At 39.7% G+C, this 14,406-nt stretch overlaps 1 protein-coding gene across 4 annotated transcripts in view; it reads right to left on the bottom strand.

The window, feature by feature from the left end:
- LOC144763193 (protein unc-93 homolog A-like) overlaps positions 1 to 14,406 on the bottom strand; it is a 518,977-nt gene that overhangs the window by 39,362 nt on the left and 465,209 nt on the right. For all 4 annotated transcript variants that reach the window (XM_078648557.1, XM_078648556.1, XM_078648555.1 and 1 more), the window contains one exon: positions 8,524 to 8,659. In XM_078648557.1, the coding sequence (XP_078504683.1) occupies positions 8,524 to 8,659 (136 nt within the window). The remainder of the gene's footprint in view (positions 1 to 8,523; positions 8,660 to 14,406) is intronic.

A 14,406-nucleotide genomic window follows, 5' to 3' on the forward strand; every position in this document is an offset into this window, starting at 1 on the left:
ATAAGGTCTTTATTGCTTTGAGGTATCCCTGTTTAACTCCTGTTCTCCTTAATGCACACCAAAGATACTCCCAGGAGACCCGATCAAATGCATTTTCTGCGTCAAGTAGCATTACTGCCATCGGGTCTCCTGTGACTGTTGTAACGTCAAATAAAGTTATTACTTTGCGTGTGTGATGAGTAGTCCCTCTTCCCGGTATGAATCCATGTTGGACAGTACTAACTATTTTGTGTATTACTCTAGCGAGTCTTGATGCTAATGCCTTTGAAAATACTTTCACATCTGCGTTCATTAATGTAATGGGCCTGTAAGAGCCTGGTTCCTCCGGAATTTTCCCTTTTTTTAAAATTACTACCACCTCAGCACTTCCCCATGATTTGGGTACTGAATCGCCCAACTGTGCGCACTGCATGGTCTTCATTAGATCTTTCTCCAATATATCCCAGAATACTTTATAAAACTCTATAGGTATTTGGTCAGGGCCCGCTGATTTCCCTGAGGGAAGTTTCCATACTGCCTCCTTGATTTCTTCTGTCAGCAATTCCCCCTCTAAACTATCTGCATCATCCTCATCCAGTGTGTCTACCCGAGTCTGCTGTAAATACTCCTGTATATCCTCTGTAATTCTCTCTGAGTCTTTCCCCGATAAGTCGTCGTCGTATAGCTTCTCATAAAAAGTTCTAAACACCTCCCTTATTTCATTCGAATCTGTGTGACCTCTGCCCGATGTGTCTCTAATTTCTCTCACTGTTCCCAACGCTTCTTCCTGTCTTGTCCGTGTAGCCAAAATTCTCCCTACCGACTCACTGAGTTCGTAACACTTCTCTCTTTTAGTAGTATAAAGTTTTGCCGCTTTGCTAGCTATGTGGCTCTCTGCCTCGCCTTTTACTTTCACCAGTTTTATCAAGGCATTATCCATTGGAGCCCCAGTTAATACGCATTTTTCTAAGTCCTTCTCTGCTTTGGATACCTTTTCATATAACTCTGCGTTCCTTAGTTGCTCCTGCTTACGTTTATAAGAATTAAAGATCTTCGTCTCCCCCCGTACCCCTGCTTTAAACGTGTCCCATACCACCCCCTGTTCAGCACTATCTCTATTAATAACAAAAAAATCACTAAGCCACTTATTCATGTGCTCTATGTACTTCTCCTCTTTCAGCAAATCTCTTTCGAAAGTCCGATTCGTGTATTGTCTAGCATTAGTGTTTGTTGCTATTGTGAGTATTAAGGGATTGTGGTCACTAAGAATACGTGGCAACCTTTCAATGTTTGCGTTCGATATGTTGGTACTTGAGACAAAAAAATAATCTAGTCTTACACAGATTTGATGGGGGGTGAATAATATGTGAATCCTTTATTCTCCGGTCTTTTTTTCCCCCATACTTCTGAGAGAGCATTGTTCAGGATTAAGCTGTGTAATGCCTGGTTAACCCTCCTTTTCCGTCCTTTATATTTTCCAAAGGAACCCAATCCTAAACCGTTTGCACCATTTATATTAAGATCTCCAGCCAATATAATTTTAGGTGCCCAGCTAGCTAATTCCACATCTAAAAATTGAAAAATTTCGGGATCGTCTTCCGTTGAGCCATAAACATGTACGAGAGTTGTCCACTCTCCGTCTATCAAACACTCGATCATAGCCCATCTTCCCCATTTATCCTGTGCTTTCTTCCTGGTGATAGTATTTTTATTTCTAGCTAAGATTGCAACTCCTCTTTTTTTAACCCCTTGACTGGAGTCTACTAGTAAATAAAATCCTAGCTGTCTAAGAAAGTGTATTTGTGTTGTCATAACATGAGTTTCTTGAATGCATACAAAATCCACATTCATTTGTTTTAAGGCTACCGATATTTTTGATCTTTTTTGAATATTGTTCAAGCCGCACACTTTCCAAGTTAAGCACCTAACACCCATACCTTAGCTTAAAATATACCTTTTCCCACATCTAATCTCCTATTCACCCTAATTATCCAGCATCCTATAAACACTCTATCATCGTTATTTCTAACTTCTTCAAGGTCACATACAAAGAAAGAACTTTTAGCTTTGAAGACCCAGCGGACCTTCCCAAGTTTATTCATTCACACAGAGCTTAACAGATGGAACTCAGCAAGCCATGAAGATCTCTTGTTATCTCTGTTGTTTTTCTTAATCCTCATATCTCCTGTCACTGGTTTTTATTCATTGTTTGCGGTTTTCCTGTTCTTTGTCTTGTCGCTCCTCATTATCATCCTTGTGTCTTTCAGGTATTTTTTCCTAGTCCTGTTGATGGTTTCCCCGTCATTTTTGTCCTTCTATGAGTCCTTTGCGTGCTGTATTGCTCCACGATCCTGTTCCTTCCCGTTATATGGTAAGCCCCTTCATATTTTTCTTCGTACGTATTCTACTTTTTATCTTCTCATATTTTGATTTTATGTTAACTTCTTTTCCACCCTATTCTGCTTAATTTCTACCATGTTTTTTTTTTCTTATTTCTGTCCCAGTGTATCACTTTTCTTTCTCGGTGTCCTAATCCTGTGTGGCTGTCTTGCCTTTCGTTGCCCCCTCTCCCTCTTTAATGCCTCTCCCTCTACATCGCTCTTTGACTCGAGTCTACAGACTCTTGGTCATCTTCTTCTCGATATTCCTTCTGGTGGAGTTCTATCATCCACTGCCTTTTCTTTTCTCTTCCCTTTGCTCTCTGTCTTTCTCTCTTTCATTTTTCTCTTCAGACTCTCTTTACTTCTTTGCTCCTTCCGCTTCTCACTCTTCGGTTCATCTCACAATTCTGGAATCCTTTTCCATCTTTATATTCTTTTTGTTCGCTTTATGGCTTTCCTCTTTCCTTGAGCTTCTGCCTTTCTCTTTATTCACTCTCACCGTATATCGTCCTTTTTCAATTTTTACCTCATATATTTTATTCTATTCACTTTCCCTTTTAAAATTTTTCCTTTTTTTAATCCTTTACCTTTTTCTACCCCTTTCTAATTAAAGGTTTACGCATTATCACTTGGAATGTTAAGGGTTTGCGTAACCCTATTAAAAGACATCGAGTGCTTTCGCACCTGTCTAGATTGAATTGTAAAATTGCTATGTTGCAGGAATCTCATCTCACAACCCAAGACATATCCATGCTAAGCAGGTACTGGGTTGGCGAGATCTTTTGTTCATCTGCTGTTAATAATAAGAACGGAGTGCTTATTTGATTTCATAAATCTTTAAATGTTGTTTTGCAAAATGAATTCTCTGATAACAATGGTAGATGGTTATACTTAGATGTTACGCTTAATAATCACCCTTTCTCTTAATGTAATGTTTATGATCCCAATGGTGTTGATTTATCCTTCTGGAGTGACTTTTCCACCTTCCTCTCCTCCCACTCTGCTGAGCATTTAATCCTTGGTGGGGATTGTAACCAACTAATGGACCCTTTCCTAGATCGTAAATCCCAATCCCGATATATTCCCAACAGAATGCAGAAAGGTTTCTCCAAAACTATAGCTAATAGAGGGCTCATAGACGCATGGCGCACTTCTCATCCTGATACTCTTGAATTCTCCTTTTTTTCCCCTGTTCACAAATTGCACTCACAGATTGACTATTTCTTCCTCACACAACCCGCTTTTTAATTTGTGAACAAAACTGAAATTGGATCTATCCTCATTCCTGATCATGCCCCTGTTATTTTAGACATAGATTATCCTTCTCCTTCCTCTGCTTCCAAAAGATGGTGCTTTAATAACTCTCTTCTTTTAGACCCTCAATTCTCTGAACAATTCCTTGCTTTTGCTCAGGATTTCTTTCATCTTAATCTCTTCTCTGTTTCTCATTTTCATGTTCTTTGGGATGCCTTTAATGCCTCTGCTAGGGGCTTTATTATAGATTATGTTTCTCGAAAGAAAAAGATAGCCCTTTCTCATTCCTTATCTCTTCTTAAACAAATTAAAGCTCTTCAGCGTAAGTACTTCTCCACCTCTTCTCCTGAAACTTTACCTCTTCTTATTCGTACTAAGATGCAATACAATAAACTTTCCTGGGATTCGGCAAGCGCTACTCTTCTCAAGTTTACTTCTAAGATGTATGGTGGTCGCAACAAAGCTGGCCGATCTCTAGCGAATTACCTGAAGATTAAAAAGCAAAAGTCCAATATTGCAGCCATCAAAGATACTTCAGGTACCTTACATTTCTATGATTCTTCCATACTCGACTGCTTTTCTCAATACTATTCCTCTTTAAATACTCCAGAGACTTCTCCCTCTTCTGACCTTCTTGACTCCTTTTTTCAAAAAATTCCTAAGTCTCCTGATAACGCTCCTGACCTTACTTCATAGGACTCACCCATCTCTGCTGCGGAGCTTGCTGAATAATTATCCCTTTTACCTAAGGATAAAACTCCAGGACCGGATGGTTTCACTGTCTGTTTCTTTTTACACTTTAACACTCTTTTGGTCCCTCCTTTACTGTCACTAGTGGATTCCTTTCTATCCACTGGCGAGTCCCAGGGCTTCTTCACGCAGGCTATGCTTTGTCTTATTCCAAAAAAGGACAAAGACTCCACCTTGTGTAAGAATTACAGACCAATCTCCATTATTAATACCGACTGTAAAATCTATGCCAAGCTTTTGGCTCTCCGTATCAATAAGGTTATTTCCGAATTAGTTACCATCTACCAATCTGGCTTTGTTAAAGGTCGCTCAATTACTGACAACTCACGCACCCTGCTCAATATCATACATTTAGCCTCCAAATCTGACTCTCCTCTTGCAGCAGTTACCCTAGTTGCTGAAAAAGCTTTTTATAGGGTTAGTTGGGATTTCATTTTTGGCTCTTTGAGATGGCATGGCTTTAGCCCCACCATTATTCATTTGATCAAACTCCTATATTCCGTTCCGTCCACTTCTGTTTGGGTCAACGGCTGTCAGTCTGGTTACTTCCCTCTCCTTCGTGGTACCAGACAGGGTTGCCCCCTTTCTCCCCTTCTTTTCATTCTTGCCCTAGAACCTTTCCTTGAAACCATTCGACGTTCCAATCATTACACTGGCTTTTAATTTCAAAATGTTGATATTAAATTTACGGTCTACGCTGATGATATCCTTCTCTTCATTTCCAACCCATCTGTCTCTTTACCAGAGTTTTTTTCCTTATTGAATTGTTATTCTGCTGTCTCAGGATATAAGTTAAATGTTGATAAATCTGAAATGTTGCCCCTTAACAAATTCTGTCTTCCCTCCATGTTTTCTGATTCCGGCTTTGAATGGTCTTCCTCCCATATCAAATGCCTTGGTGTTCTCTATTGTAATAATCTTAAAGATCTTATTAAGATTAATCTTGCTGAAATTTGTAAGAAAATTTCTGCCCTCATTGATAGTTGGTCCCCTTGTTTCCTTTCATGGTGGGGTAGCTTGGCTACAATCAAAATGATGCTTCTTCCTATCATTAATTTTTACCTCTCTATGCTTCCCATTTCTCTTCCTAATACTTTCTTTCGTAAAAACAACACTATACTTATTAAGTTTTTGTGGAATAATCGTAAATCTAGATTGTCAATTGCTAAACTTCAACTCCCTAAGGATTCCGGGGAGTTAATTTTCCTAATCTTAAAAGATATCACTCCGCCTTCACTTTGAAGCAATTCTGGACTTTCCTTTCTGAATCCTCCTCATCCTCTCATACTGCATGGAGTTCTTTAGAACAGGCCCAGTTCTCTTCCTTTTCCCTTCTTTCTGCTATTTTGATTTCTCTACCACCTAAACGTTTTTCTTTCCCCACTTTTACTCATTCTAAAACATTAGCTCTTTCTTCTCTCCGTGCTCATCCCTCTTTTAATTCCAGTTCCACTATCATTCCTCTTTGGTATAGTAAACATTTTAAGATTAATAATCGCGCCTTGTTTAGGAAGGAGTGGATTGATAAAGGTATCTTAACCCCCCCAACAATTGATGAAAGATGGTGTTTTTATGCCCCTTTCTGCTCTTCAATCTCTTTATCACATCTCCTCCCATTATGCATCTCATTACGCTACACTCATTGATGTCGTTACTCGTTTATATACTCCCATGCACTCTACTCCCACTACCTATCCTGATCAGTTATATCACCCCCCAATCAATATTGATTTTTCCACTCAATTTAAGGCAGCTACTATATACAAACTTCTTTCTCACCCCCAGGTTACTAGAGTTAAATCTCCCTTAGAATTACAATTGGAAAATGATTTAAGCCTTGATCTTCATATACACACTTGGGAATTACTTTGGTCCAGGATTCACACTACCTCCCATTCTGCCAGTACAACGCAAACCATGTACTATTTTATAATAGACTTTTCTTCACCCCCTGCGACCTTCACCGTTTTCATTTGATAGATTCCCCTAAATGTTGGTCTTGTCCTCACGATAAGGCGGATTTACTTCACATGTTTTTTCATTGTCCTATGACCAACACTTTTTGGACCACTGTTTGGAGTAAACTCAAAGATATTCTCCAATTAGATGTTACCTTTCATTTTCACCATGTGTTCCTGGGTAGTCTCTCTCCACTGTTTGCCACCCATAAAGAGGTAGCCCCTTTTATTAACCTCTTTTTAGCTATTACTTTTCAATGCATTACAGTTAATTGGAAGGACACCTCAAAAATATCCTATCAAGCTTAGTGGAATTTATTGTGTCATCACCACAGAATGAAGAGAGCTTTCGCTAACTCCACCTCCTTGTTGATCAAAAGCGACTTATTATGGTTACCCCTAACTACTTTTTATCTAAAAAGTTAACTTGACTTATTGTTGATTTTATCACTTAATTGTTATATATCTTTTTGCGGTAATTTTATTACTGAAGTTTCTCTTCTTTTTTCATCTTCCTTTTTTCTTTCTTTTCCCCCTTTTTTTTCTTTTTTCTTCTCTTTCTTCTTTTCTTTCCTCTCTTCTTTTTCATTCTGTTAAAAATGTTCTCTCCAAAATGCTCCTGTTACTAAGTACAGTTTTTCTTTTTTATCTCATGGGTTATTGCACTTTTGTGCTTTTGTTCTGCATTCCAAGTTGTCATCTTTATTTTTTTCCTGCTACTACTTTGTACTGATGTTTTACATTGTTTTTATCCTATCAATAAAGCATCTTAAATTAAAAAAAGGATGACTTACAGCACCAATGGCATTAAAAAACACGTTGGCGTTGGGGTGAAGTGCATCTGTGTGGGTGAATGCATATATGTGTGTGTTTGGGTGTGTCTGTGGTTGAGTAAATGGACGTGTTTGAGCACGTGTCTGAGAAGTCCGTTTGAGCATATGGGGTTGTCAATGAACCATGGACTATAAGTCACATAAGTGTGCCCATCCCTGACTTGTTACAATTTTTCCATAAATAGTTCCTGCAATCCCTACCATGATGTTGCACCTGCTTCACATGTTGGGTGTGTTCATTACTTCATTGTGGATATTCTTGGGTAGGTGTGTGGGCCTGAAAATGGCCCCGTTGAGTTAATAGCTTGTGGGCATTTATCTGTATCATGATTGAGACAGAAATTATTCCCATATGATAAACATCCCTCACATTTGATGACAAAGAAAATGGACATAAATTACAGATTCTTTCTATTTGTGGCAGCAGTATGTATGGAATGAAAATGGTGTTTGCTTGTATTTTGTAAAAATTAACAAAAGCTGATTTTCATATAAATGACAATCTTGTTTTGAGGAATTCAGCTTTTTCATCCATTATGAAAAGGTGTCATTTTGTATCAAGTCTTGAATACAATTGGTAAGGTAATAGTTGGGGACAAAGCTATTTTATTTCTGAAAAGTATGTAAAGCTTCCTATTTTAGTGGCAATTAAAGAAGAGTTCTGAAGGCCCTCTTTTAGATCTCAGTTCTTTGGTGCTAAGGAGCCTATATTACTATTTCATTACTCATGTAGAGGGATGTCATCATCTACAATGTTCTACTATTGTAACTACTGTTGTTTGCGACATGGCATGAGCGTGTATGATTGCTGTAACCTGTCAGTTTTTGAACCATGTTATATTCCTTGAATGGAGTGTTGTATATCAGATCGTATTTAACTTACGAGATCATGCCATAGTAGGAACCAATTAAGTGACCGCATACTCTTCCTCTCCATTAGGTTCACTATGTTCCCTGGACTTCAAATGCTAATAATTTATTCATTGTTGTGCATCTTACCTTTTGTGTACAGTTAAAAGGAGAAATGCTTTTAATTAATTTGTGCATATTATTTATGATATGTGACAAACAAGATACAAATCTGTGAAGACAAGAAGTATACCGTCGACCTGTTTTTAACTCCAGATAGCTATATGCCAATATAGCTAAGGGACCTTGCTTTCCCATAGTTTGCCATTCAGATTCTTTACAAGCATTAAACAGAATATAAATAGAATTGCAAAGAGTAAATATATATACCTATGCATTTTGTGGAATAAAATGTGATGCAAAGGGGTGTTGCTTTTTCACACAAGAAGGATTTAAGCCGAGATGTTCCTTCAGGCTTTCGTCAACCATTCACTATCCTGTACACATGGAGATTCTTACCTAGTACAAACATGGCGACCCTGCCAGTGTACTCGGAAAGCTTTCCAGCCAGCATTGAGAGGATGGAATTGGTGGCACCACTGCAGATCATCACATATCCCACAAACTGTATCCCCAGAGCACAGGTCACGTAGGACTTAGAGAAGGAAAGAAAAACATTCATTGTTTAGAATTGTGAGTCCATGTTACACATTCTTAAGCAAAGGTTATTTTTAAGGCGCTACCATAAACATGTATTTGAATGATAGGAATGACCAAACCCAGGGCACAAAAGAAGTGAGGTTGAGGATGCCATATGCTTTTTAATTACAAAGGACGGCATTGTGACCCTTTTATTGCAGTGTCCCCAAATCCCAGAACTGGGCAGTATACCGTTAACACTGAAAGACGCTGAACTGCAATGGGACAGTGCGTGCTGAATGGACAGTTGCTCAGTCCAGTAGTGTACTCTGTATGGATGGGAACAGGGCAGTCTGCCAGTAGTGTATTGTAACTTGATGACCCACAACCACAAAATGCGATGAGGAGCCCCTCTGTCTCCTGTATCTCACAGATATACATTGGCCTTAGGCTGAATGGAGGTCCATTCAAAGGGCTGGGGCTTTTTGAAGGGCTGGGGGCCCCCTGTGCTGCAGGGGGTGCAATGGCCTGCGTTAAGCAGGTCAGTGCCTAATTTGAGCCTGTGGTTTTCGGTGCTCAGCAATGGCACTTAATCATCAACACCGGGGCTTTTGAATACCAGATAAGGATACATTTATTTATGGTATGTACGGGGAGATTTTTTATTTAATGTATTTATTTTAAAGGTTTTATATAGCGCTGGCTAGACCCAGAGGTATTAGAGTGCTTTACATGAGTATCAGATCATAGTTGCAGGTTACATCATTACAAAAGTTACACAGTTTTAAGAGCATGGCAACATAGTTACATGTAAGGTCGAGATAAACAATAAGCACAAATACGTAAGGGAAAAAGCAGGCAAGTGGAGTGAATCAGGGGAGGGTAGTAGGAGCAGGGGAAGTAGACAGTGAATGAAGGAGGGAAAGAGGAGGGGAGGGTGGGAGTAACAGCCAGGAATGAGGTGGGGGAGGGCGAAGGGGACACACACCGGTAAAAGAGTCAAAGCTGCGTCCAAAGTCCAGTAAGGAGTGATCCTAGGGGAAGTCGTATCATTTCCCCATCTCTGTTACGAGAGGCTCCCTTAACGCAGTGGACTCTCTCAGAGGGGTCTCTGGGACTCCAAGGCCTACATACTGGATCCTTCCCCAAAAAGGGGAGAGGGAGTGCTTTGGCAAGGGGTGCCATACCATACCTCTTCTGTGAGTGTCTCTCTTTGCGCTGTGGACTCTCTCAGCTGGTTCGCTGAGACTCCAGAGTATAAATATTGGATATTTCCCCAACAAGGGGAGAAGGATTGCTTAGTCAAAGGGCAACAAAGGGCAGGGGGCTAGGCAGAGTATCAGGCAAGGGGAAAGATTCAGGGAAGAGGGGATAGGAGCAAGGGAAATAGACAAAGAAAGAAAGAGTACTAAATGGGAACAAACAGCGTCAGTTTAGGGAACAGACTGTTTTCTCTCTGTGGCCATGAGTTTGCCCCATCTAAAGGTAAAAACCTAGCACAGGCCATTCCAGAAGTTTTGCCATCCAGGACAAGAAGCACACAGTTTCTATTTCTAGTGGTGGTAGAAGAAGCCCAAAATGAGGTGTTAGCCACCGGGCAATTCAAAAATGGGTGCCAGTCCAGAGTCAATATTTAAAAGTTCAGAAAAATTGAGACCCCGCAAAGGCAATTTGGAGCGTACCACAGTGTCAAGATCAGCCATAAGAGACTTCTGTATATCGTCTCCCGCACCCGAAATCCTTTGTTGTCCTTTGCAATGGCCCTCAATACGTGTCTGCCAGTCCTCTGTAGTACAAATGTGTGATAGTGCTGAGGGAGCCTTGTTACCTGTGCAGCTCCGATGGATGGGAAGGCATCTTCAATTCGCAGCTCTCTCTCCATCAGCACTCGGCCGCTACTGATGCAGCCAGGTGTCACGGTTGCCCAGAGATCCCTTAATGACCACGGCTGCCTCCGCCTGGCTAGTGCTCATCAGGCGGCCCCCGGAGATGCCGCGGCTCTGAATCACAGAATGTTTATCCGATGCTGAGACTGGATCCTGATTGCCCAGCTCGGAACGGCTGCTCTGGCCATTATGCCACACTCCCTCCTCACTTTTATGGTTAGTAGTTGGCTCTGTTTTAGGCAGCTCTAACAGGAGAAATGGGCTGGTGCACACTGCCTCCTGATGAGAGCTCCGGGACTTATTTTTTGACAAATTAACCACTGGTTACTCCCTGCAGTCTGCATATGTGTATTTGTGGCATCCAGGTCTGTAGTTTCACAATAGAAATGGAAGAGGAAAGTAGAATGGCTTAGGAAAGGAAGAGAAGAGCTGAGGGAAGAAAAAATGTTAGTGGCGCCAAAGGAAGAAGGATGAACAAAGGTTGGGAAATGAGCGTAAGAGAAAAGCAGAGGGAGGAGGAACACGCCATAGGGATAGGGGAACAGAAACAAAGAAGCACTGTGGAAACAGACACTGGGAGTATGGGTGAGGGAATAAGAAGGGTCAACGGCAGGAAATCAAGGGTGAGGGGTATTGTGTGCAGAAGATGGAGAAGGGCAAAGGGATTTGTAAAGGAGAAAGAGAGCTTGAGGGAAGGGCAAGATGTACAGAAGGAAGGAGAATGAGAAGGTAGGCCTGGGAGTGAGAGGGGAAAGTGATGAAAAAAAGGAAAAGGCACTGATGGAAAAAAGAAAAGAGGATTGTGCCAGGAAATTCGAAGATGAAGAGTTGCAAGTAGAATGAAGAATAAAATGTTCCATCGGAGCAGGTCTCTGGATCTTATACATTACTAGCTACATGTTGACATATTTGAAGTGCATTCATTGACCCACATTGGCAGTGGCTGCCTGCCCAATAGGCAAGAAATGGACGTAATAGTTTGAGCTCCAATCTAGCTCATAGAAGATCTAGTAACACTGAACTGACCATTGAATGAGTAAGGCGACATCTATGGCATTAGCATGCCATTCTAAGTGATGAATCTCGTTGAGAGGAGTATTCCCATTCATTATAATTATATTTCATTGTGAGACAAAATACTATCTCTGTTTATCGGGCAGGGTTAAGGTTCTCCAGCAATTTTTTACAAAGCTGGCTGAATTTTATTTTGAAATTATTAAAACAAATCTTTAAAACCATGTACATATCATATAAGATATAAATTGACATCACAATATATTAAGATTCGAGAATTACCCTATTTACATAAAATATGTTAAATAATGCCACACACAATTATTCAAATTCTTATTTGAACGATTTGTGCAAATATACAGCATATGTCCCTCGAAGCACAAAAGATATTGTTACATATTTATTTATGTATCTACACATCTTCATAGCTACATATCTAATGTGTGCAACGCATGCCTTAGCTATGTAACTTGAAGCACAGAAAACTATTTTAAGTTTTTCAGTCAAACATAAAACTTTTTACACAGGCCCTACCTCTACACCCCTCATGACTGTTAACAGGCAATTTCTCCTAATAGTGCTGTATATAGGCATAAAAATCAAGAAAGGAGCAACATTTTCGAAATGACAAGCATGGGTTGAGTAATCAGATTCACTTACACAATCTTCATACTCTTTCCAATTTATTGTATGGTTTGTTACTTGATAAATGCCCAGCTCTTTGTGTAAGGCTACGGCATAGTGAGTTTGTCATAAAACCCAGGTAAATTTCACATCCTTCAAAAACCTCCATTTCAAAATAGCTAGTGGTCATCGTGGTATGAACAGATAGGTCGTATCTATTTTTCAGCAAACCTACCCCACCCCAACAGGAACTCTTTCCAGACTGTTTACTGGCTACAATGGAGACAATCACATAACAAAAAGGAAGGCACAGACAAAAAAGACACAAGATGACTAACTGCACTGGAGCCCGAATCTAAACTCATGTAGAGCAAAAATTGCACAAACATACTCAAAACCTGCGATAAAATTGTGTTACATTATGTTGTCTTATGTTATGTGAAGTTTAGTTATGCCACATCAACTAATTTTTGCTTTTGAATTTGATAGGAGTGTAGATAAAAAAGGTGGCAATTTCATTGGAAAAGAAAATGTGAGGTAAGAAGCTAGAGTTAAGCAAGTAATACCAGAAAGACCATCAACAGTCGTAAAGATTTCCTTTTGGTTGTAATAAAATTGAGTACTCTGGAAAATTAATATTGAGAAGAAACCTGGCGTATAGCCTGCGTATAGGCTTTCAAGAAGGTCTTGTATTCAGTTTAATTCTTTGGTGCTATTTGTGCCACCACTGACTCAGCTTTTTCAGAAGTACATTTAAGTTTATAGAGAACATTTTTATACGAATAAGCAGATTCTATTCAAGATTTAACCAGTAGTTGGTAAATGGGTGAAAATGGGTGGAGCGGGCTAGAGACCTGTGTGCAGAATTCCCCAGATTTGAAAGAGGTATCCATTATAAGTAAGCCAGATTTGAAAGTGCATCCGAAATAGGGGAAAATCATCCAGTGACATTTTTCTCCCATAAACGATGAGCTTGTAGGTGAGGCACAGAGCCTTAGGATTTCAATATGATAGTCGCCTGTTCATCCGAACATTACAGTATTGACTATCATAATGTCATTTTCAAATGAGATTACTAAAACAAACAGCTAACCTGCTATATGAATAGAGACCTTAGAATGTAGTTGCAAGTAGTATGAATGAAACAGTAAATTCTTGAATACATATGACCTGGTAGTTGATCAGATGTAAGTTCGAATCTCCTAAACTGTAGGGAAAGTTTGAGACCTATTAAAAGAGGTTATAACTTCACCAACATCTGAAATAGTACATTAAACGACAAGAACATGTAAGACGAGAAGGAATATATATATTATATATTTTTTTTTTCACACCAAGGATGCGGCACTCGGGATTTGGATTTCACACATTTTAGTTTATTTCAACTTCATGCTCGGACCAACGCGTTTCAGCCTAGCATAGGCTTAGTTCACGTTGACCGTGAACAAAGCCTAGGCTAGGCTGAAACGCGTTGGTCCAAGCATGAAGTTGAAATAAACTAAAAAGTGTGAAATCCAAAACATGAGTGCCGCATCCTTGGTGTGAAAATTGTTGAATTGGGCCAGGATCCGGCCCCCATGCTGAGCACCCGTAACAGAGCGCGCGGAGTCGAAGGATCACATTGTGGTGTATTACTAGGAGGTAGAAAAAATAGATTTAATAGAGAAAGGAATGCTGCCAACACTTTTTTTGCCTTTCTGGTTGAAGCAAACATCTAGGGGGAAGGGCTTTGATAAGTGAGTCACTTAATCATTCTTTTAACATGGTCTCTGTGATGAAGATTATGTCGAAGGGTTTATGAACCATAAGATTGAGCCACTTATTGGAGTATTTAAGCTCAGAATAGAATCAAGAAATTCAACCTTCAGGAATTAAGAGCTGCTCAAAGAAGTTTGGATGCCACAACTTACCATACTGTTACTAATAATTAAAAATACAGTGGTTCGCGGTAGACTCATTTCAGTACAAACATTTCTCGGTCCGAGAATGCATAATACATCTGAATATAAATTTCTACACTAACTTAAGACATACTGAACCAAAGTCAAAGCATTTATTTATACATAATACAGTACTCAGTATTTAGAGTGCTCTAAATAGTGATCACACTGTGCAAAAACAGTCCGGAGGTAAGGGATGAGTACTCATAACAAGACCCATGACTCTGGACTATTGATGTTTTTTTCACTATAGAGGATCAGTGAGTCTATCTTTTGTCTATATGTGATGGTGTATTGAG

The sequence above is a fragment of the Lissotriton helveticus genome, chromosome 6 (assembly GCF_964261635.1).
Source record: "Lissotriton helveticus chromosome 6, aLisHel1.1, whole genome shotgun sequence".
NCBI classification, from domain to species: domain Eukaryota; kingdom Metazoa; phylum Chordata; class Amphibia; order Caudata; family Salamandridae; genus Lissotriton; species Lissotriton helveticus.